The 25,096-nt window shown below is 36.2% G+C and overlaps 1 protein-coding gene across 1 annotated transcript in view; it reads left to right on the top strand.

Annotated features, from left to right (window-relative positions):
- Positions 1-488: 488 nt before the first annotated feature.
- Positions 489-25,096, top strand: part of bor (ATPase family AAA domain containing bor) — a 47,307-nt gene continuing 22,699 nt past the window's right edge. Inside the window, exons 1-6 of the mRNA XM_081737258.1 lie at positions 489-932; positions 3,671-3,884; positions 9,394-9,488; positions 13,927-14,092; positions 20,593-20,750; positions 23,910-24,057. Coding sequence (XP_081593384.1) covers positions 740-932; positions 3,671-3,884; positions 9,394-9,488; positions 13,927-14,092; positions 20,593-20,750; positions 23,910-24,057 — 974 coding nt within the window. The 5' untranslated portion in view covers positions 489-739. The remainder of the gene's footprint in view (positions 933-3,670; positions 3,885-9,393; positions 9,489-13,926; positions 14,093-20,592; positions 20,751-23,909; positions 24,058-25,096) is intronic.

Raw genomic sequence — 25,096 nt, 5'->3', positions numbered from 1 at the left:
AGGAGTAGGGGTAGCAGTAGGAATATGAACGGGTTAGAAGCCCCGCATCGGTTCGTTAGGTTCTCTTCTCGACATAAAATGAGCAAATTAAAGACCCCCACATTTTCCGTGCATTTTACAATCTATGGATCCGTATAGTAAAACTGCACCCAATTACTTCTGGTATGCAACTTGAATTTTAGAGGGAACACCAAAGCAATGTCCAAGATAGACAGGTTTTTATATGGTTTAGTAATATGATTTTTATTTCCACCTTGTTGTTGAAATTGTTAACTTTACTTGGAAAAGAATGAATGTATTACGAATATAAAGCAAATTTATATCTTTTATTAAATTATTCTCAAATGAGGATGTCAGGTTACTACAAATGGTGCTAACCAATTTAAGACTTTTGATGTTATTCTTATAAAGCCAATACTTTATAAAGTCGCTGGAGAACGACATATCGTTGTTCATTTGTCGTACGTTCACTACACTAATGCTATTTAATACTAAAGTTTGTGTTACTCTTAAATAAAAACTGTTATAACGAGTGGAATATAATAAATTAATTTTAAGTAAATATATATGTGTATGTATATTTGTCATATTTTGCTGAAGACTTGTTTTCGTATAATGGTAGTGTTGCACAATTCTTTACTAATAGACCCTTCCGGTTGCAGCAGACTTGCAGTTACAAAGTACACGTGAGAGTAGTGATTTTTTTGATTAGGCAAAGAAAAGTGAACAACTGTCGAAAATGTCGTGGCTATTTGGAATTCGGAAGGATCAAGGTGTACCGGATTTTTCTAGTCTTGTTCCACAGCCTCCCGCAGGTGATGGCAGCGGTGATTCTGGTGACAAACCCGGTAAAGGCCAAATGGATGCTTACCGCTTCGACTCAACGGCATTAGAGCGAGCAGCAAAGGCAGCCAAGGAGTTGGAAGCATCGAGTATGTATATAATAAAGTAGATAGGGTAAGATGTGCACTGTTAAACAATTTCATAGTCAAAAGATAAGTAAAAATCGTTACCGTATCATATTAGCCCTTGTACAGTGTAGGTTACTATATCAACTACCGGCCTTAACAAAATAACCCGCAGGGCAAGAAATTTTTCCTACAAGTAAAATTCTGGCTGTCCGTAATTAGAATTTATCTGTCACTGATACAAGTCGATTATATATTTGGAGTATGTTTAGTACAAGGGGTCCAGAAGCACATAGAAAACAACATTTACAGGAGAAATGAATGATGCAAGTACTTAGACGTAACATAACGTGGTAATAGTTAAGAACAGCTACTTCTCATCTCCCGTGCACGAGGATACATCTTACTGTTGCACTACCTAAACATCCTAAGTACAAGGGCAAGAACTCAGTCTATTACCTACTTTTTAACATCCTAGATAGTCATTGAATAATTCCTGATAGTATGACGTTTCTCGTCCTTCCCTAAATGGGAAGTACGGCTCCTTAACTATAACCCATAACGTAACCAAATCTAACCTAACTAACATAAACAGCTAAGCTAACCTGAACTAACCTAATATTAGTAGAAATAAGCGAAATTCTATCATTTTTTGGAAAATTATACGGGACCCCTACACTAATATAACATAAACTATACTAACCTAAGCCAATTTACCCTAAACTAACCGAAAGTGCACAGAAATTGCCAAAATTGTAACATTTTTTAGAGAAAAGAGTTGGACCCCTTCTGCTAAACATAGGCCATATATTTAAAAGTGTAGGTTGCTAGTGTAATAGTAAAAATTGACGCTACATTTTGTTTTACAACCGTAGCATTACTAGTATAAAGCCATGACAAGGCTAGAGGAACCTCTATCACTGTGAAAATCCACATGTTTTCACTACCTTAACTTACGCGTATACCCATAGTCGCTGACATACCTGCAGCATCGATTCGCTACCGTGTGGGCCCAATAGCTTCACCCTGCCCTGTGTGTATTAGATAGTGGGCACCCAACGCAAGTAGGGCTGTGTTTTCTTGCTATATAGTTTATATGACGTATGCAAGCTGTATTTATACGCAAATTGTGGAAGAATTATAATTTTTCAAAAATTATGTGTGGCCCCGTCAAATCTCATCTATGCTAAATGCACTATTGCCATGTCGTCTAGTTCAAATCTTTTGAAAAACTATAAAAAAGAAATCAGTGATTGAAGTATAAATTTTCAACAAATATTTCGAGTGGTGTGCCTAAACTTGACCTGTATGATTCCAATAGGTTTGTTGGGCCTTATTGTCCGTATGCAACAATGGGGTTATTTAGGACGGCACCTATAGCGTGCCAGATCGTACTTTTTGTGGCAGGTTTTACGTTATTCGTCTTTGTTTTCCCGTAAATCTTTGTGCCGCAGAGTAGATCCAAAATATTCAGACTTAAAAACATTAAAATTTTGTAATTTATTAGGAAATTCACTATCATTACTTTTGAAGTGTTTCTCAAGGAAAAAGTTGCATTTCTCGTTGCAAATTCACCTAAGCAGGGCTTCGTTTTGCGAATAAATACTCCGTCCGGACATGTGTCTAAATTTATGGGGGAGGGTGGTAAATGTGAAGGGATAATGATAAATTAATTTAGGAGTTGCACCCAAGCACTTGGGGGATGAGCACCCATATTGAAACTGGTTCAGAACGTGAAAGATCAAGTTTGCCCACAGCATTTCTGTGATCTTAGTGTACAGTGAACGGGTTTTTCTATTGAATATGAGTATTAAATTCTTAAAAAATGTTGCATCTTGTCTCGTACGTAGCCCAACGGTAGTAAGTTCTCTGTTACTGGCTTATCCCCTGTTCTAGTCTGCGCTTGTCTGCTGTATTGGTTGGTATTCAGTATGCGTCCCATCAGATTATGGAGCAAAAATAATAGTGATACTTTTTTTTTTCTTTCTTATTAATCAATTTTCTTACAAATGGAACTAAGAGATCCCTTTCCGTAACCAATATGCTAAAGAAGGCTCTAGCAAGGTGAGATTTTCATTTGCATTTTTCTAAAATAATCAAGGCAGCTTATTTTGCACACTGTTGATATTTACATTGTTACAGAGATGTTAGAAAATACTGTCGCTTTTAGGTAAGAACAGACTTACTAATTCACTCATACAGTTTCAGTGTTCTTTGATATATTCCTCTGTAATGTCGGAAAATCCCTAAACTAGGCATTTTTTAAAGGAATAAAGTTCTACAGGAAGAGAGAAATCTTAACAGTGTGTCCAATTTATCAATCTGTAGGTTTACTGAAGAAGGTGTCATAGAACATTGAAACCATTTGAGTGAACCACATATATTCGAAATTAAATGAAATCTTTAAGTTTTACGTCCCACGATTATGACAGCTAGGCTAAAGGAGACGGTGATGATGAGAAATGAATGAAATGGTGGAATGAAGAAAGTGGGAAGAAACCCACGCACATGGTGTTTGTCCACCACAATGTTCACTTGACGGGAGCAGGGCTTGAACCCAGAACCCCATGCACCAGGCACTCTACCACTGAGGCACCGCGGCCTCCCACATAAATTCGAGATGCAAGGTAAAACTGGTCCCTTAAATTATGTATTCTATAGGATGTCATCATTATATTGTTGCTTTAAATTGTAAAGATCATACATGTATTTTGAATTTATTCAAATAAAATGTAGTATATTACTTCATATCTATCTTGCAGAACATGCGAAAGAGGCATTGGAATTGTCTAAGCTCCAAGAAGCAACAAAGCAGCAGGAATATTTGGCCAAAATTAAGGAATATGAAGCCCATATGGAGCAGTTGAAAGTGGAGCAGAAGCGAGTGGATGCAGAAGAAAAGAGAAAGACCTTGCAGGAAGAAACGAAGCAACATCAGCTTCGAGCACAATATCAGGATCAATTGGCCAGAAAAAGGTAAGAACTACACAGACAGATTCAGTTTAGACTAGCTGAATCTGCGCTCTCTACACAGCGCATCATTCGCATATGAGCATAAATATCCTTCTCATTCCTCACAACATTTGTATATGTTCCTTTACAGACACAAGTAAAAGAAGTCTTGATTAAAAAAAAAAAAAAAAAAAAATCGGCATGGCGTATCATAAAGATTTTATCGATTATTTCTTTCTCAATATCTCGGACCGTTTACAAAATTCGAGCCTTCTTCCGGTTGGAGTTTCTAATTCATGCATGACCAGTGTTTTCTTTCTTCTTGCATGCAGTATATAATAAGCAAATACATTACATACACAATTAATTGTAATGGCAGATATATATGGTGTTCATTGGGCAAAACACTCCATAAATAAAGATTTATCTTACACAGAGAAATTATCCTTCCTTTTTCATTATTATTTGGTCATGAAACAAACGCCTGAGACATATGCAACCCCTATATACAAGTGTGGTGCTGGAATGTATAATGCGTAGGATATGATGCTTTAGGTTTTTTTTTTTTTTAAATTCAACGCTTCCAGTATACCCTTTAAATGTAATAAAAAAATAAAGGCCATTGGTTTTTTTTTTTTTTTTTTTTTTATAATTATTAATGTTTAATTAGAACTGGACAATCTACACAAAATTTGCAATCGATCAGTGAAAACGTCATCTTTCTAGAGCCTGTAGTTTCTGAGATCTCATTGTCGAAAGGATTGACCACAAACATATAAGTGTCCACAACATATAGTTTAAAAGAACTCGGAAGATGGAAGCACAATTCACGTGCATTGATTTTAGAGAAGTCTTATTAAAATATAAAAGCTTTGAACAATAATTTTAAAACAAACTTTATGAAAAAGATCTATTTAACTAATTTTTTTAAAGTACACATACTAAAAATATTTCTCTCTGTTAAACGTGAAATCACACATAACTGTGAATGAAATATTTGAAAGCCAAAGTTATAGGTTAGAGCTCAGTCACTTTTAGTTGCTATTGTAGGATAATTTACTTCTTCTGTATGGATTCGTTTGCCATCAATGATAAGTGATTATTGTAAAAGAAGAGTTTTCGTTTATATAATCTGTTCTAGCCGTTTCATCTTTATAAGTAGAGCTCTCACCTTTGCTGTGAAGGATCTTTGGTTCGATTCCGTGCTATGTGAATTTATAGTGAGCACGTATCTTTTCCTTCCCGGTGGGACCACTCGGTCGAAAAAGTGTTAACTGCTTTTTCAGCGCAGCTATCTTGAATGAGGTTTTTCCTGTGTTTCCCTTACTCACACCAGGCAAATGCCGGGACAGTACCTAACACAATGGTCCCAGACCGCTTCCTTCCTTCCCTTTCATCGGATATTGTGCTCGCCGAGGGACATCAACCTTCATACGTGAAGGGCTAGATGGCCTTAGATGCTGAAAGCCCAGATACCTTAATTCCTAATCCTGTATCTTTTCCGTGTTTTTTTTAAATCAGGGTTTTTCCGTATCTTTTTCTTCTGATCCTTTCATAATCACACACGTGCGTTTGATTTAGTAGGACTTAAAACCCGGACACACATTTCACAGAGAATCGAGTATATCACATATCCTGTATCCAGATCTTTAGGTCATTGATGTCGCTAACTTTCCTGCTATACATACGCTCCTTTACCATATCCAAAACTAAAACTATAGGGTGCCAAGTCCGGAAAGTGTAGATGCTAGCGCAATGGTCACCACGTCCAATCAGTCGATCGGGAAATGTGTGATCGAGATAAGCATGAATAGTAAGGGCAGCATCTTGTCCGTCTTCTTTATTTCTCAGGACAATCGTAGGACGTAAAGTATTTATTTCATGTGGGGCTTCGGTGGCCCAGCGATATAGCGCTTACCTCTGGCGTGTGGGATCCTTGGTTCGATCCTAGCTACCGCCAAGTGGAATTTATGGTGAACAAACACCATGTACGTGGGTTTTCTCAGCGTTCTCCTCTTTCCTCTCACTTTCATCATTCCACCATTATCATACACTAAATCACCGTCTACCTTAACCTCGGTAGCATAATCGTGGGACGTTACACTTGTTAAAATAAGTAAATAAACATTTCATTTAACTTCTGTTGCCCATTCCTTTTTTTTCTTGCAACGTACCTTCTTTCACGTCCGAAACCACAGTGGTTCAGTGGTAGAAAAGTCCTTAGTTAGATTCCAGGCCGTGTGACTGTATGCTAGACAACATTGTGTCCATGGGTTCTTTAATTTCCTCCCACATTTGGATTCCACCAATTCCTTAATCATAATTCAATTTTATTAATCAACCCTTCTCCTTTGGCCTGCAGGACGTAAGCATGGGATACTAAATTCAAGATTCATTTCCATCACATCGCTCATAATAAAATTTCTTATCAGCATTTTGTTTTTCAAGGCCACGGTGACTCAGTGGTAGAGCGTTCACCTATGGTGCTAGGGGTCTCGCGTTCAAACCCTGCTCCCGCCAAGTGAACTTTGTGGTGGACAAACACCGTGTGCGTGGGTTTTCTCGGCCATTTCATTCATTACTCATTATCACCGTCTCCTTTAGCCTAACCGGCATAATCGTGGGACGTAAAACTCAAAATTTCATTTTCATTTTTTTCGTCCAACTATTAACTGAAAAATAAAATTAAATTTATTTGGTATGTTTTGAGATTGTCTGCATGTATAATTTTAATGAAAATTGAAAAAATTCAAAAGATTTTTGTGCAGCAAGGGGTACAAAATAACGTTGGCTCTCGTGCCTCAAAGAGTTAACATATGCGCCTTAGGTGTGAGAGCTCATGTGATTCCACGTTAAGCTGAGAGTCATTGGTGCTGGAAAGGACGCAAATCGTCAGTGGAATCCACTAATAATATTACAGCGTATCATAGGTTAATTATTGTGTTCTATATTCTTACCAGATTTTCTTCCTGGTTTCCTATATAACTGAATCATGCATTTTATACTTTTATTGATAAGCAAATACCAAATTATTTCACACGATAGCTTTCAGGTAATGTTTCATGTATTGTTAGTTCAAAAACGACGATCGTTTCGTTGGTCTTATTGCTAACCTCGTCAGAGTCAGTATGAAGGTGGAAAACTGAATACTGATATTCGTGTGTGGTCACTACCGTATGTGGCTCTCTGATTAGTTGGACTTGCTGGCCAACCACAGGCTGGTATTTGATGCGTCATCTGATTGGCTGATTTTGACCGTCATAAAGACTATACTGACCGTGAGGTGGGTGGCATTAAGATGAGTGAAACGATCGTTGGTTGAAAATTAGAAACATACCGCGTATTACCTGAGTATCATATAGAGAAATGTTGAACTCTTGTCGGGACAGCTCAAAACAATGACATTTAAATAATTAAAATTGCCTCAGTTCACGCAAAGATTAAAAGCACATAAAAACTTGTTACTCAGTTAATTATTATATTGTTATACCTTCCTGCTTCCCCGCCCCGCCGCCATAATACCAAAACGATTGTAATGAATGTTTTTCTGCATTATAATCTGTTTTTTTTTTTTTTTTTTTTTTTTTTTTTTTTTTTTCGATTAAACCCAGAACCATATAGCAGTTACAATCAAATCTTTTCCCCCCACAATTTCCTAAGCCTCCCAAAAGTTCTTGCCAGTACGGGTAGGCGATAATCTTCAAACATACATACATAACAAAAATTCACTTAATTCTTAGTTATATAAGAGTGGAAAAATAATTTTGCAAACAGAAAGACAACTATATTTTTAGAGCCAAATGAAAAAAACTGCCACCCCCTAGTTTTAGTATTATTTTTTTGAGTTTGTGTTACTAAAACTAAAAGTAACACTGAAATATCTATTTTTGTCTACTTTTACAAAACTGATCAAAGTTTGCAAAGACTCGGGCCATAAGCAAAACTGGCAAAAAATTTATATTTTATTTTTTGCCTTACAAAATGGAACATCCTAAAGTGTACAAAGATTAATTTTACGTTGGAATAAGCTAAATTTCATGTTAAAGTTTGTGTGATTGCAATGTGAATCTTGAGGTTTTTTTTTTTTAATTAATTAATTAATTAATTAATTAATGATCTCACGTGTTGGGATAGGAAGAGGTATAAAATTAAATGTGAGGGGACACTTTGTTAATTTAGGGGAGATTGGCGTCACAGCCTTTGGAGGGGATTGGCACTCCTGACAATACTGATTTTATTATTCACACCATCATAAATCATAGTAGCCAGTTCCTGTTGTGCATTTGTTTCTTACAATTATGAGAAGTTACTGAAAATTTTGTTTGCTTTATGATGCATAATTTACCTAAACATGAAAACTGTAACATCTTTAATACATAGAGCTCCTTCGTGGCTAAGCGATTAGCGTACGCGCCTTTGGCGTAGGAGACCCGGGTTCAATTCCCGGCGGGAGCTTATGTGGTTCGGATTCCACGTTAATCAGTAGGTTCACGTCTCATATAGCCTCGCTGCTGAACGGGACGTTAAACTCAAAATCAGTTCAATCTTTAATACATATTGTTTGAGTGGCAATGGCTTACAGCTCTCTTTTTTTTCCAGTGTGCGTTTTCCTTTCTGTATTGAATATTTCGTCGATGTGAAACACCACTTGAAGTCGTGAAAGTTAAGCATGTGTGTTTAGTGTTACCGTATTTGCATTATGTATAAAGGAGCACAAATTATTTGTGGTGCTTCGTGGAGTTATATTATATATATATATATATATATATATATATATATATATATATATATATATATATATATATATATATATATATTTCAATCAGTCTTTTTACTGATCATTTTTACAACTGCTACATATTCATGTTGTTCATATCAAAATGTTCTGTATAAAATTTATCAATTCTCAGAAGAGGATAGTCGTACTAGTCTGTTTATTTTTTGCCTTTAAGTGCTGATGTACTTTTAAGTACTTCTCCCGTATGTAGTAGGAACAAGAAAATGTAACAGTTTTAAGAAAAAATCCGGAAAAAAAGACCTACTAGAAAACAACAAGCAGCAATGTGTGTGAAATTGTGCTGCAAAATACTTTGTATAACTTCACGATGCGCTATACATAATAATGTATGCTCTTTTATATGAAGAATACGCTCTTTGGTGTGAGCGGTCCTGGATTCGATTCCCAGTGGGGACACTCGGTCGAGAAAGTGTAAAAGCTTTTTCTAGCCAACCATCTTGAATGAGGTTTCCTTGGGTTTTCCTCTTTCATACCAGGCAAATACCGGGATGATACCTAACACATAGGTCCCAGGCCACTTCCTTCCTTCGCTTTTCTTGGATAATGTGATCGTCGAGTGGTCTTATCTCTCATACATGATGGGCTAACCTGGCCGTAAACGCCGAAAGCCCAGAAATCTAATTCCTAATTGTAATAGAAAGTAGTACGTTAAAATAAATACGTTAATGTATTCTAATAAGATGTTCCTTATACTTTTTTCTGTGTGATTTGACTATATTTACGTTGTTGTTTCAGATATGAGGACCAGCTTCTTCAGCAACAGCGAATGAATGAAGAGAATTTAAGGAGACAAGAGGAGTCAGTAGCAAAACAAGAAGCCATGAGAAAAGGTAAAAACATATTAGTTAGCGTCTTTGTGTACTTTTAAGTTTTCCGAATGTCGTTCGCCATTAAAACAAGTTGGGTGAATCTGTTCAAATTTTTATAACAAAATAATAATAATAATATTCAGATGGTACTCATATTCAGTTCGTTTTTGCACTTCTCGTAATTAAAGAGAAATAATACAGACTGTCTCAAAAGTTCCCTGACTGTTATTGTCAGAGTTACAACAAAATGGAGGAGGAGAAACCGTCTCCAAATAAGATGTTTTCAATCTAAAGTGAAGGATTTTTTTTTTTTTTTTAAATCGGGCGAGCTGTTTGGGCTGTACATTCTTTATGTGCTCAATATTAAATGAAAATGCAACATTACCATTTACCTGTACCCATAAGTAAGTGAAGTTACTGTCTTTTGCGCTACGTGTCGATGGCCAGCCCCCATATCAAACACGTCTCCATTCACCATACTCATAAAATGTACCCACCTTCCGGTAAATGGCAACGTTGCATTTTCATTTAACATTGGGCACATAAAGAGTGTACAGGCCAAACGGATCGTCCAATTTAAAAAATTCCTTCACTTTAGATTGAAAACATTATGTTTGGAGACGGTTTCCCCCTCTTACATTTTATTGTAACTCTGATAATAACAGTGTAACCCTATGTAAGAGGACTTTTGAAACATCCTGTGTATGTTTTCTAGGATATTCTACATTTAGTTAGTTTCTTCCTCGATATTGTACATTTCAACTAAAATTTAACAGTATTCCACTCTGACGCGTTTGTTTTGTCATTGTCGAAGCTAGGATGACTTGAATGTGATATGGTCGTGTCTCAAGATACGCTAGGTTTTTTTTCTTTCTTTCTTTCTTTCTTTTTTTTTTTCTGGGGGAGAAGGGATCCCTGTTTCAAGGCTGAACGATCTAGCTGATTTCGAAGAACTATGCCATTGGGCTTTGTACACAACAGCAACATTCAATTCACATCATCCTGATCTTGGTTGTCCTGACCCATGTGTAGCAAACGTTTGATAAATACGACGAACTGTTAAATAGCTTGGTTGGTCACGTGCAAATCTCTGCCGAAACATTCGACGGACTACATACAGTCGGAGAACCCTACACTTCCATCATCATCATAGGTATTCTGCCTTTATTGGCAGGTCACTTGCCGCAGCTGAGAAGCTTCCATGCTCCACGGTCCTCCGCTAACTTCTTCGTCTTCGCGTATGATCTTTCTGTTTTTATATCATCCACACTTCCATCAAGGTTGCTACAATTCTTCTTTGCTCCGATGTTAATCGGTCAACTTATAAAAACATTTTAAGGGGCCGTTATGGCTCAGTGGTAGAGCGTTCAACTCTGGTGCGTGGGGTCCTTGGTTCGATCCCAGCTCGCGCCACGTGAACTTTGTGGTGGACAAACGCCGTATGTGGGGATTGTCTAAAAATTCTCCCGTTTTCTCCCACTTTCATCTTTCCATCATTTCTCATCACCGTCTCCTTTAGCCTAGCCAGCATAACCATGAGACGTAAAACTTAAAGATTTCATTTCATTTTTTTTAAAAAACATTTTAAATCTAGTTAGAGATAAAGCTTAGAAGCAAATCTATGAAAACCATGAAAATAGAGTGAGTCAAATTAAAGAGAGAAACAGTAGAAGCTAATGGATGACAAAAGTTCGATAAAATATATGGTTGATGTGTACTTAATAAATAAATAAATATTTATACCATTTAAATGGTAACAATTTTTACTCACCCTGTATAAAAACTTTGAAAGAAGTAAGTTAAATAAATAAATCGCGTTGCCGCTGGTAATTCAGAGCAACTGGTTAGAAGGCAGGTCCGAATCGATCCAGTCCAGATTTTTCTGTAGTTATACCAGTGATTTTACCTTCTGATAATCAAGAAATATTTCAAAAATATAAAATTAGTGGTTGTACACTTTCGTTTTATAGTTTATTTGTGGATAAGTAGATGGCGTTTTTATGTTCGATTGCACGATAAGCAGCTTAGTTGAAGTTCAGTATTATTATTTTTCGTCACCAAGATTATACGAGATACATTTATTCATTAAAATAAGATTCAAAGCATTAGTTGAGTTTCCAGCCGATACGTGTATCCTGAGCGGAGATCGAACTTGGGATTATTTTTTTTATTTATTTATTTATTTATTTCCCGACAAATGAGCACAAGATTGTATATTAAGATATTCACGTTTCAGATAGCCTTTCACTGAAAAGAGGCATTAAAATCTAGGCTAGCCTTCGTTGTATGTAACAGTACATACAGGGCACTGAAACATAGCTAGAATGTATTATGTTTGTGAGGAAGGTATCGTTCCTTAAACGAGGTACGCGTGTTTCCGATTCCACTTCTTATAGCTTATAGAAATGTTATTAAAATTATTCGAGTAAGGAGTGTTTGAATTTATAGCACTAGCTTCATAGTCTTGGTGATTTTTAATTATTGGCATCAGGAAAATTACAGACTCTTAGTCCATTTACAATTTCCAAGAATAGTGCATAAATGACAAAACAAACATGCAGACATTATTAAAATTATATTAAAAAAATCATACAAAAGTAGCGTAATAACATATATTAAGTAAAACATAACTAAAATTACAATAAGATTTTATACATATAAACATGCATGGACGATGATAAGATAATAGAAACAGTGTAATTACAACATGAAAAAAAATGATAAGTGGTAAGTTACAAACTTTCTTTGAATAGAAGAAAAATCAGGAGTTAAGACATCAACGAATGTAAATAGATGTTGGCATTTGACAAACATTTATATATCGGTGCATCACTAAAATTAAGATTACATTTGAAAATTTTAAAATTTCTTATTGCCATATTAGGGACACCAAGAGTAACAGCCTCAATAAATGGTAATTTCCTAGCCAAAATATTATGGAGTAGTTTGGTACCGAATAAAGTTCTTCGTTCAGATAATTTTAGTAGACCAAGAAGGTTCCTAATTTCACCATGAATTTTCTCTGATAGAAAATTGAATTTCCATTTTAACCATGAGAGAAACAGATTTTGAAATACTTCGATATCCTTCTGAAAATCCTGAGCGCCTTTATTTCAAATAGTAGTACAAAATAATAATAATAATAATAATAAAAACTTCGATCAAACAAAACATAAGCTTGAACACTTGCATTTTAATGCACTAATGTATATATAAAAAAAGCAAATATTGTTACCTGTTTTGGTGCATCGTGCAGTTTATATTTTACTGCTGCAATTCACAAAGCTCCTGTTTGCTTTTTCCACCAGGCCTTTTCTCAGAATTACGTCTTTCAACTACTATATGTCCGATTTGTTGTTCTTGTATATGGGAAAAAAACGCGACTTCAGCATTTTGTCAAAATTAAGTAAACCAGTACGCCTATCCTTTTCTCAGAAATAATAAACTATGCACAGAACACTTTGCTATGAACGTATTGTAGTTGTTGTAATTTATTTATTTATTTGTTTTTGTTGAAACGAGTTAATGAATTCTCGCAGTTTATTTCTCTAAAGAGAACAAATGAATTAATCTACTTAATTTTAGGTGTTAAAGTTATTCTTTCTATCAAATATAAGCGGAACACAGGAATAGCAGCGGATATAGTAGTTTAGGAATTAATCAAGAAGAAAGGCCTGGTAGAAAAAGCAAACAGTGATGTTTGTGAATTGTAGCTGCAAAATACAGACGCAGCGATGCACCAACGCACCAAAAGAGGTAACAATATTTACTCGTTTCTATAAGAATATAATCATCTTTGTTTTCATTACGCTCTTTAATACAAGATTAAAATTGTTGCATATATTTGTTAAGGCATATTTTGAATTTTTTTTTTTATTTGTATTAAACATAAAATCAACTAGTTTATTTTAAATTTTAACAATTACTGAGATATTAGAATCAGAACAATACAATAATATATCAAACATTATGTACATAAGTTAAAATTAAAGCTAAGCTAGTACAATCAGTGGTCTCTTTCTTCTGGAGGTAGGTATATTAATCCTAACTTCTCAAATACTGATTCTTCTGTTGGTTTCGGAATTATGTAGCAGTCAGTTAGCTTATTCCTTCCCTGTTGTACAGTTCCAGCAGTGAGTGTGTGTTCACTCAAACTCAATCCTTGTTTGGAGCCAATAGTCTTATAGACCTATTAAACATGCCAGATCTAGTGAAATGTATTAGTGCAGGTGTATACTTTGAATATGAAGCGGTAATTATATCTATTCTTCGGTACTTTGTTCCCATAATGTTCGGCAGATAATACTGAATCTTTTGCTTTCAAAGGCTCCAATCTGTCATGTTATGTCACTGTTTTGACGTACGGTACAGCATTCATGCCGTAATTTTACATATAAACTTTTGTTTGTATTATTAAATATAACTTTTGTTGATATATTGCATTTTTGGGTTCTTTCAGCTACCATTGAACATGAAATGGAATTAAGACACAAAAATGAAATGCACAAAATAGAATCTGAGATGAAAGCAAAAGCGAAAATGGACCGAGAAAATCAGGACTTATATCTGGAACAAATTCGGTTAAAAGCGCAGGAAAACAGAGTAACAGTTCTCGAATCTATCAAGTAAGAAAACATATAAGTAATAAATAGGATTACTATTTGAAAATAATAATGTTAGATACAGAAATAATACAGACGACTTTATGCTAATCTAATGTCTCACTTAGGCTTGCAAGGCATTTTTGAAATTATCCATACGTAAAGACAGTGTAAGAATATGTTGAAATAGCTACCAGAGATGGGCACCCTCACTCATTTTTGCCCTCAAGAGGGCCGCCCTCACCCTCACTCACTCTCATTTTGGTAGACGAGGGTGAGGGAGTCGACTGAGATTGAGGGTGGCTGAGGGTGAGGGAGTCGATTAAGAGTGAGGGCGGCTGAGGGTGAGGAAGCCGATTGAGGGTGAGGGTGAGGTTGAGGGAGTCGATTGAGGGTGAGGGCGAGGGTGAGTGAGGGTTAGCAAAAATGCCCATCTCTGATATCTACCATGGTTTTGTGTATTAGTTTCTAAAACACAGCTTTGAAATAATTTTCTCTATTCTGCTTTCTTGTAATTTCCTATTTATATTATTTACTGCAAAATTTTCAAGAAGTTCAAACTATGATAATTGGCTGAAACTGAACGGAATTAATAGAAAAAAACCAACGTCGACATCCCGGTGTTGGGAATGTGGCAATCCTATCGCCCAACTCGTAGGAACTATAATAGCCATTGGTTCTTCAGGTTGGGGGGCTCATCACCCTTCCCGTAAAACCGCTGCTGCAAATGATCGTCTCAATCACTATTGTGCCGCAGGGGAATTATGTTACTGTACAGTATGATGCCACGGATGAAGCCGGCCTGCTTTTCTATTGTGACTTTGCTGGGACAGTTGACAACGATTTGGATAACGCCGGATGGATCATTGTTGTAGCCTGGCAATGATTTATAGTCTGCGAGTTTTATGGGCCGGATTACCATTTTTTAAATTATTTCGACCTGGCTGTGGTGCTTGGATCTGATTCTAGTTATCCTGGGGTCTTGTGTGGACGGAGTGAAGCGTGTTTACGCCTAGCTGTACTGGATGGATTGATGGCCTGAAAGGGAAAGTTAGGAATACGGCATGTTTGGACCTCCAAAGAAGTCTGGCCGCTACCATAAACCGGTGAGATGGTGGTCTTCTTAAAAGTACCCATCAGTCGAGGATAGAAGTGCCACTGGCTCCTTGCACATTAGGCTTGGAATTATCGTTTAGTTTCCTGACAAAGGTTGTGGTAGGTAGTACCAGTCCGCCTCGTTGGTGCTCCAGAACGATTACGAGGAAGTGGAAGGGGTTATGGTTACTTTGACAACATTGTACAGCAATTAACACCCTTAAAAGCCAAAGAAACAAGTGCCCAGAAAAAGGGAACAAGGAAAAGATCGTGGAACATGTCCCACGATTTTAAGTTGTTCAAGATGCAAAGGAAGAAACTGCCGGTAGATTTCAGAGACTGTTATCTTTTATTGCACTTAGACATTTGCAATATATTGCCACTGTACTTTTTCAGCGGGGCATATTCGTAAATTAGGAATGGATCATCTTTTCATACAGTTTCGCTCCTGCTTACAATGGAACCAGGCTGTCAGCAATAAATTATATGTACTCAAACCTGCACTTAGTTTCTGGACATTCACACTTAACACATGATTTCTACTTCGTGGTAAAGACCACTGTTTGTGCGGAGTGTGGAGCTAGTCAAAGTGTTTAACATCTGTTTGAGGATTGCCCTTACCATGGTCATCTTGGAACTGACTTTGCCCTACCAGCAGACTTACGAACACTGCTCGGATATGACCACCGAACGATCTCTCAAGTTTGTATGTTTTTTTCGTCAACTCCATGTCCTACCCGCATTTTGATTGTTCTAGTGTTTATACTTAACTCATTTCTTGCTTCCTCTTGAGTGTTATCCCCTATCTATTGTCACTAAAAAATATTTTTCGTTTCCAGTTCAGTTGGCAATCGTTACAAGTATTTGACTTTTTACTTTTCATACTAACTTGGACTTTTCTTTATCCTTGTCGCATAACCCCCACAAAAGAAGATTAATATCTCACTGTGTTATCACCCCATGAGCAACTAGCGACATCTCGCCAAAAATTGGCGGCCCCGCAGCGACGATTCGCGATGGCACCATTCCGTTTTGAAAATTATACCACCAGCGGCAGAGACGAGACAAAACGCCAATTAACCACAAAATTACTCCCCCAAAATATGTTCAATCTCCTATATGCGTGATTCGTTTACATTAAAGTAAGTCTAAAAATTACTAAAAAGAAAATACTTGGGGCGCGAAGAACCACCGACATTATGATTACTAGGCGTGTGTTTTTCCAACTTCACCGCGGAGGAGATGAACAAAATCTCACTTGTAGAGGAATAAATCATTGAGGTCTTTTAATTTGACCAATCAGAGTGCTCCTTTAACCATGTATATTCGACGATAACTGTTTGGGATCAGATAAAATGAGTTCGCCATGTAATTTTATAACAAAATGACGCGCATCTATTTACTTTATTTCATAGTTCTCCCACATTCAATTTCTAATAATCGACGACAGTTGCCATCTAAATTCATACAATTATGCGAACTCATCTCAAGATTTTTCACTTCATGATGTAGAGGCAGGAGTTACTTTTGACCTCCGGAGCTCACTTTAGGAATAATTCGTCAGGAAAAATATTATATAATAACCGCATGCACATGACTGGCGATAGTACGTGTTCGTCCCTTCGCGATCCTCCGCGATGAATCGAAGGAGCGCGTACCAAAATGAAGTCCTCGCTGCTACGCGGTGGTAACTTTAACACCCCGACTCTAGATAACTGTTTCAACTCGACGAAACCCTGCCGCGAGTGGCATCCTTCGATGCATCGTTGTATCGACAATCGACATTTACCGGTAAGTGGGCCACTAGATGTTGGCGACGTTTACGGCATGGGGCAATTTTACCCTAGTGCATTTATCACTGTGTTTGCATGTTTTCTATATTAAATTTTCTTTCATGGCAAACTTGTTACTAAATTTTAGTCATTGACGAGTGCAGAAGTCATTTGCAGTATAACGCACCCACTTAAGTCTCTTACTTTTATCATCGACATAATTGTGTCAAGGAGTGTTTTGGAAACTGGAGAGGTTAGTCTTCGATGAGAACTCTTTTGGTTTTGTAAATATGCGCGTGCTAGAAGCCTAAATACCTAAAAAAGTAAAGACAGTGACTGAGAAGTCTGGAACATATGGTGGATGAGACAAGAGTTTCCTCTCCTAATTGAATATAACTTCTGTAGCGTCATTTGTGTGACATTATAGTCGTCTAACATTATTATAACTTTTCTGCTCACCAATGCCGAACATAAATGTTCAGTTTTTGGTTCATTGTGTCAATTTCCTCATGGATTCGCCCGTGTACGGAAATCAGTACTCCGACTACAGACCACTACACAGTTACCACACTCTGTGGGTATAACTCCGAGTTTGGAAAGTGTTTAGAAGCGAAATCGTGATTGAACCATTGTGGAGAACATCGTCAATTGCCTTGTGGTCAATTTCTTGTCGAATGTTACAGTGAGATTGAGAAATTGGTCACTTTTGCTGCATAGATTAGAATTCTAAACACGATTTCTTTAGGTCTTGTTCAACTCGCGTGGCATCTGTTTGTATCTTTTTTCTTTCTTTTAGTTTCTACAATTAATATACAATAACCAAATAACGTAAAATTTCCTTATAACCTCTTGTGGCGATTACCTATTTGATGATCGCGTTCAACTCGACAACGTCAACAGTAAATTATATCTGTGACCTTATCTTCTTCAATGATGTCCCACAGGATGGACTTTCTGTCCGAGTCAACGTTGTGGCCTCGCGTAGCTATAGCTGCTAAAGCTCTTGCGATCCTGGGTTCGATTCCCAGTGGGGACACTCAATAGAGAAAGTGTAACAGCTTTTTCAGGGAAGCCATCCCGAGTAAAGTTTACCTCGTTCATATCAGGCAAATGCCGATATGGTACCTAACACAAATGATCGCAGGCCGCTTCCTTCCTTCCTTTCACGTTCATGTCTTCCTTCTCAATTCCTTGGGCATTGTGATCTCCGAGGAACGTCATCCGTCATACGTGACGAGCTAAAATGGCCACAGCTGCCGGAAGCTTAATCCTAATCTTTGGAGTCAACAGTCCGTTGTAGATTTGTTTACAGCTCTTTTACTCTACATTGCAAATGTTTCGAGCTGTGTGTGCGACACTGCTATTAAGTTCAAATTATTTGTACAGGGTGTCTATTGGTCACGAAAGTCACGAAATCAAAAAACGGTCATGAAAGTCACGAAATTTAGCTTTGGGGTCACGATTTTTTTTTTAAACTATACAAATGTAAGTACAGATTGGAAAACTTTGTTCTATAAAACGTCAAAATTCACAGCCAAAAATGTCTATGGTCGGGTTTAGACGCTACCAAATCGCAAGCAAAGTACTTTTCTATCGCATGGATGAAAATTCGGCCTAATGCGCACTCAAATTCGCTCTTGAAAATGTTAGGAAATTTTATGATTTGGCAAAGAAAAGGTCACAAATTTAATTTTGGAATTTTAGTAGACACCTTGTTGTAGATAAATTTGTCGAAAATCATGTTGACATAGGGTGTCTAGGCAGAAAAATAGAGTATTTTTCCTTTAACTGGATAACCAGAAAAGGCATAACATATAAAAACAAATCATATTGACATCAAATACGACAATATCCTATATCAAAGTGAAAACATATGAAGTAATGATGTAATTGTGTAGCATTTCAATATAAAATACGTGAAAATTAAAAAAAAATATAGAGAGCTTCCTGGTTATGTGGTTATCATACAGGGTTGGCAAAAACCATGGTTTTTATTTAAATAAAACGTTTTGTTTGTTTGTTTAAACCATTTTTTTTTTTTAATTTACTCTATGTATTTATATCACATATGGAAGAAATAAGTTTGTTTCACCTTGATGTTATTATGCAACAACCGGGTTATGCCAGAAGGGGTCACATAAGCTTAAAGCGGAATTCAAACCGCTTCTCTGCTTACATCCGAGAGAAATTGTCCTCCATTTGAACTCGAAACTGGAACTAATTGCCCACAAATTCACATACATACATACTTGTTACATACTTGTTAATATAATTATCAGAAGTCATTCAATATTGTTCAGTATTGTTCAAAATACTGCAGAGTGCAGAAGAACTAATTTAATCCAAATTAGTTCACTTCGACTTTTATTAGTCTAAGTTAAAGAAATACAACGACTTAATTTGCATATTAGTAAGAAAAGTGAATAAAGATACGAATTATTTGAATTCACTTTGGCTCTGACTCATTTATACATAAATAGATATCAGATACTTCTGATATCAATAAATGCTTCTCGTGGGGTTTGTATGACCCTGCACCCCAAAAAAGTATGGCATTTCGATGTATTTTATCAATAGTAAACATTATTAAAATGAAACAATATTTACAATTTTTCTTGCATAATAATAACAAACTATAAAAAACACACAAAAGAAACATTCATAAACTTATAAAAAAACAAAAGTTGTTTTTGTAGTATAATCTCTTTGGATAATAAATGGGAAATTTAGATCTGAATATAATACGAATAATATACGGGAGTGAAACGTGATAACCTACAAATGTGTGTTCTTCAAGATGTTACGAACACTTACACTTTCACGAACATTTTTCGTTTTTTGGTTTAAACCAGTTGGTTTTTTTTTTTTCAAAAAAAAAAAAAAAAAACAGCTGGTTTAAACCATCATGGTTTAAAACCAGCCAACCCTGTTACACGTCTTCGATACCCGATAGAATCTCATGTGGTTCGAATTATATTTCGTCCGTCTTTTACATTTGTACACCCCTAGAAATGCAACATTATTTCTAATTCTTCTTTTTAACCTCTTGACATATGTTAACCGAAAGCACATCGTGTGTTTCACTTTCGTACGTCTATAAGAATTGCCAGGGTAGGCAAAAGTCCAACGCCATCCTTTTTATTTTTGAAACTGCTTGAGGAAAGATGATGAAACTTTGGGTGTGAGTAATTGAGGTGGGGGTGCACCAGATGGTGCAATTTAGCATCATGGCGGCCATCCGCCATTTTAAATTCAGGTCTCAGTATTTCAAATGGGAAGGGTGTCATGCGACACATGATTTTTAGGCTAGAATTCACCAGAAAACGAATATGAAGTTATTTTTCACCTAACCTTAATCAGTAATTAAATTCTGTGGAGTAAAGATTGCATATTGCATCATATAATGGGTTTCGATCATCTGGTGCACCTCCACCCCAATTACACGCATCCAAAATTTGATCACCTTTCCTCAAACCATTAAAAAATTCAAGGGTTGGTGCGAGTCTTTTGCCTCACCCTGTAGATATTTTAAGGTAAAATTAATGGAGAAGGCAAATGAAGCATTGTTTGCTGTTTCAGTAACATTTTGTGATTATCAAATTTTGAAAGTACCTTTCAGGAGAAGGTAATGAATGAGATCTTTGATTTTTGTTTCAGAACCGCAGGATCTGTTCTAGGCGCTGGCGCTCAAGCTTTTCTTCAAGACTGGGACAAAATTGTGACGGCAGCTGCTGGTCTCTCGCTTTTAGCACTCGGAGTTTATTCAGCGAAAGGCGGAACTAGTATAGCAGCTCGATACATCGAAGCAAGACTAGGTAATGTGGCTGTTAATACTTCCACTTTTAAGTTAAATGAATGAATTTTGAAGGTTGAAAAAGTCGACTTATTTGTCGTCGCAGTGTATTTGAAAGCATGGTATTCCTCTCCTCTTGTGCTTTCAGTTCCAAGGAATGACCTGAATCTCTTATATTTCTACAAGAATGTTAATGCAAAACTTGCAGAAGCAGTAATGCAGAGTTTCTCACGACATCTGTGGTATTTGGGCGAACCACTTACTGGTCTCAGTTTCTTTGATCTTGAAGTCGACGCAGCAGTGAACAAAGACATGTTTACAGTGTTATTTAGGGATGAAAGTGAAGGAGAAGAACTCCTGCGCTTAAGATATAAGGAGACCACGAAGATAAAACCCTTTGTGATTTCGTTTCCAGAAACACCGGAAAGCTGTTTGAAGCACTGGAGATATCCACAGATCCTTTTATTAGAAAACCCTGAAACATGGGAAACAAACTATACTTTTCTTCAAGCTCGAGGGCGTGTGAAAGTTCTGCATATTTTAAATAATCTGGCAGAACGAGGAATTGCATTTATTTAAAACTTCAATAGAAAACTGACCAATCAGGAAGATCAGGCCCAATTTCTTCTCCAAGTTGTCGAGCAGCACAGAAAGAAATTTCCTGAACCCCAAGTGAATTCATTCTCAATCAAAGTATTTTTGTTTCCTGAGATTGAATATACTTTCGCGAACTTAAATATTGAAAAAAACATACATTCGGAAAACATAAATAATACTCAAGGATGTTTCTAAACATATTTTTGAATTTAATATTAGACCCTATTTATATGTGAATTTTCACATTTTAGTGGTTTTATGCGAATTTATTGATGCGTTGAGTGACCACTAAATATTGTGTAATTGCTTCAAAATTTTTGTAGTAAACATTTGGGATAAAAAGAAATAAAATTGGACCCTGAGACCATTAAAAATGCAAAAGTGAATTTTCGTTGCTACCCTAATATATATATAAATTCTAACTACAAAATAAATACTTACCTCACTCGTTGAGTGGTATATTTTCAGTTTATGCTATTAACTTACATAAGTGCTAGATTATATTGTTTTATCATAAATATTATTGAATATTTTCAAGTTGCCTGAGAGACTCATAACGAAATGCATTTGTTTTAATATTTTTCTTTTTTGCATCTCAACCACAAACAACTTGAGTGTTTCATACAATTTCACTGTTAATCAATCTATTCTAGATGATCCAATATATTTGTTTTCTGAAAAACTTAGGATATGTAAACAGAATCAAATAGAGTTTGCTGTAATTTGAAGGAAGCATTTTTGTGCAAACTAAATATATACTCAAAGGTCGTGTTAATTTCAAAGTTACTTGAGAGACGAAGTTTTATAGGTGGATAGGGTAGAAGGGGGGAATTGGGTTGAGGGGGTAATTGAACGGAAAACTTTTTAAAAATTTGTATTTTGCATTTCAGTATATTTTTATGGAATTCAATTACACCCAAATTTTGAATGTGTTGATGTTGTAGATGAATTTTGAGGGTATAATAATGACAAACAAACCAAAAACTGATTTGATTGAGAAATGACATATTTGAAACCGAGTTTCAGGTTTATGTGTGTTTTGGTTTGAGTCCAATAAATCGAGTATCTGTTAATGTTTTGATCCTGATTTTTACTGCTGCTTGAAAACATCATAAGGATGTTGCCGTGAAGAGCAACAGCAAGAAATCCTCATTGTGAGGCAGATAAAATTTTGTTAAAATTTGTACCTTCCAAATTTTCCCCACGAGGTAGTTGGGCGCATGATGTGGGGGTAAATGGGTGGATTGCCGTAAGGGAACATTTCTTGCTTAGAATTAAATTTAAATGCTGGGCTATCCTTGCCTTTCATGGTGTATACTTTTGCTTCATAGCGCATTGTGCTTATTTAGCTATTTTGTTCAACTTAGACCTCCAGAAGCCGTTGCGTATGCTAGTTGTGCTGATGCTGTAAATAGGTCTTGTTTATCAATCCAGAGTTTCAACACATGTTCTTTTGTAATAATTTACACTTATTTAACGTTAGTCTTATTACCTTCTCCTATGTTTGTTTGAATATCAGGTCTTGTTCGCTTGGTTTTTCTAATTTTTTTACGTTTTCGGCCAAAGTTTTGACCGCTTAGTTTTTTTCTTCTTCTTCTTTCGTGTGTGATACATTTTGAATTAATTTCACAGGACAATATACTATACTATAAACAATAACTGGTAGTCTTGAAAAGGCATACAAAAATCTTTGAGATTTAGAAATAAGTTACTCCTTATTTTGCGTAAACAAAGGTAATTTTTTTTCCTAGGCTACATAATACTATTATTTTTTAAGGGAAATATAAGTTATGTACAATAAATGAAAGCTTGAGTTTTCTTTATTTACATCCAAATCACCCCCAAGGGTTTATGTACACCGGCAATGGTTTTAATCATTTTGCACCCAGTTACCTCCAAGGGGGTAATTGGGTGGAAATCAGACCAAAATCAATAAAAATGTTGCAGCATCAAAAGTAAAGATTCTGAAAGCTTACCACTATCATAGTAGGTGCAGAAGAACATACAATATACAATCAGTTCTTAAAAACTAGAAAAACACCTATAACCTGTGAGGAAAAAAGGATGAAAAAAAAAAAAACATACCTCCCAATTCCCCCCTTCTACCCTACTCATTACTGTACAGATCAGTCACTTTTATAGTAAAGAAATTAAAGTGCATAAAAGTGTTGGACGGCGCCGATAGTTGAATTCAGTATCCTTTTACCGTACCGGTGCGTAAATCCTACGTTACTCAGTCAGTTTTCCTGAACATCAACACCCTCTTCACTCATGAGATCGGTGATCACGCTGTCAGAAAGGCTTCTTTAAAACTAAACGTATGAGTGGAAAAGAACATGCTTGTTTCTAACGTTTTTTTGAACACCTATTTGGTATTATAAGCCTTTTTTCAATTTCGAGGAAATTGTCATTTGCATGTCTTTGCTTATTAGCACCAACGTATCTTCTTTTTTTCCTTTGCTTAAACCTACGAATCTTCTTTTGTCCCTTTGCTTAATAACTCCTACGCATCTTCTTTTGTCTGCAAGAATTTGCTTCAAAAAAAGGACACATTAATCTTTATTTTTTTCTTTCTTATTTGTAGGTAAACCTTCATTAGTGAGAGAAACTTCCAGATTTTCATTCCTAGAAAGTTTAAAACATCCCATAAAAACTGTAAAAAGGATTAGATTAAAACCTCAAGATGCCTTGGCAGGAGTAGTTTTAGAACCAAGATTAGAAGAACGACTCAGGTAATTAGCGAGTGTTCATGTTAACTAAAGTAAATTTGCTGACAGTACATCAGACGAAAGACAGCTGATACCCGAACAATTTTACGGGTGATATGTGGTCAGACAATCGGTTCTGTTTCCCGTTATTGCTAGCATTCTAGCCTGGCGTATGCTACACTTCCTAATTCCGAACTACCACAGTGAATCCAACAGTTTTTTAAATTCACAACTATGGGTCACTTTTGGTTTTGTACCTTTCAGAGGGATGATACAGTTTGGATCTTTCGAGTATTTCACTGGAACTAACGATCGTACGTGCATCTGTTGTCATAGGTGAAAGAGAGAAAAGATAAAATGTGTCATATGTTTAGTAGGTAATTAGCATGTTGAAATTACAACATTTAAATCATTATGCTCAAATGGTAGATAGATATTTATTACGTACTATGGTTTTATATTGCAGAAATAATTTTTATGGTGTATTATTTATAAAACACAAACTAGAGTCTGTCTATTTAAGGTGTACCCTCGGAAAATATGCAAAACATACTTCGGCCCCACCTCCACCACCTGACGGGAACCCCACCCTCTTTGCTTACGGAAAAGAAGTAAATGACCTCAGCTATGTTGCCAATTTGATATTCAGTCGTTTGGTCTTGACGAATGAAGATCGTAGGCTACTTACAATGGCTAACAAGACAGAGCACATCGAAGTCAGTGAAAGAATTCATTGTGGCGACGCTTCCGCATCCAACAATTGAAAGATCTCGGCCGCAGCAACTTGTCCCCTCCTCTTTCGAGGAAGACATGGGAAAACACACATCGACAGCAGCGCCAGAAGGGACACAGTTGAAATAGAAAGACTCTAGTGTGTTCAATCATAAGTAGTTACTACATTAGGCATTAGAAGTGTTTAGGTTACAATCTCGCATAGTTTTTGCTTCAAAATACACTTGAAGGGTACAGGGAAAAAACACGCTAAGTAACATTTCGTAAATTTTTCAGGTGAGCGGTTTTGAAGTATGGACAAAGCGGGTTCTTCCTTATATGGAATTTTTTT

This window comes from Thermobia domestica, chromosome 13 (assembly GCF_964235325.1).
Source record: "Thermobia domestica chromosome 13, izTheDome1.hap1.1, whole genome shotgun sequence".
Classification (NCBI taxonomy): Eukaryota; Metazoa; Arthropoda; class Insecta; order Zygentoma; family Lepismatidae; genus Thermobia; species Thermobia domestica.
Note: the sequence above shows the minus strand (reverse complement) of the source record. Positions and strands in the feature narration are given on the sequence as shown.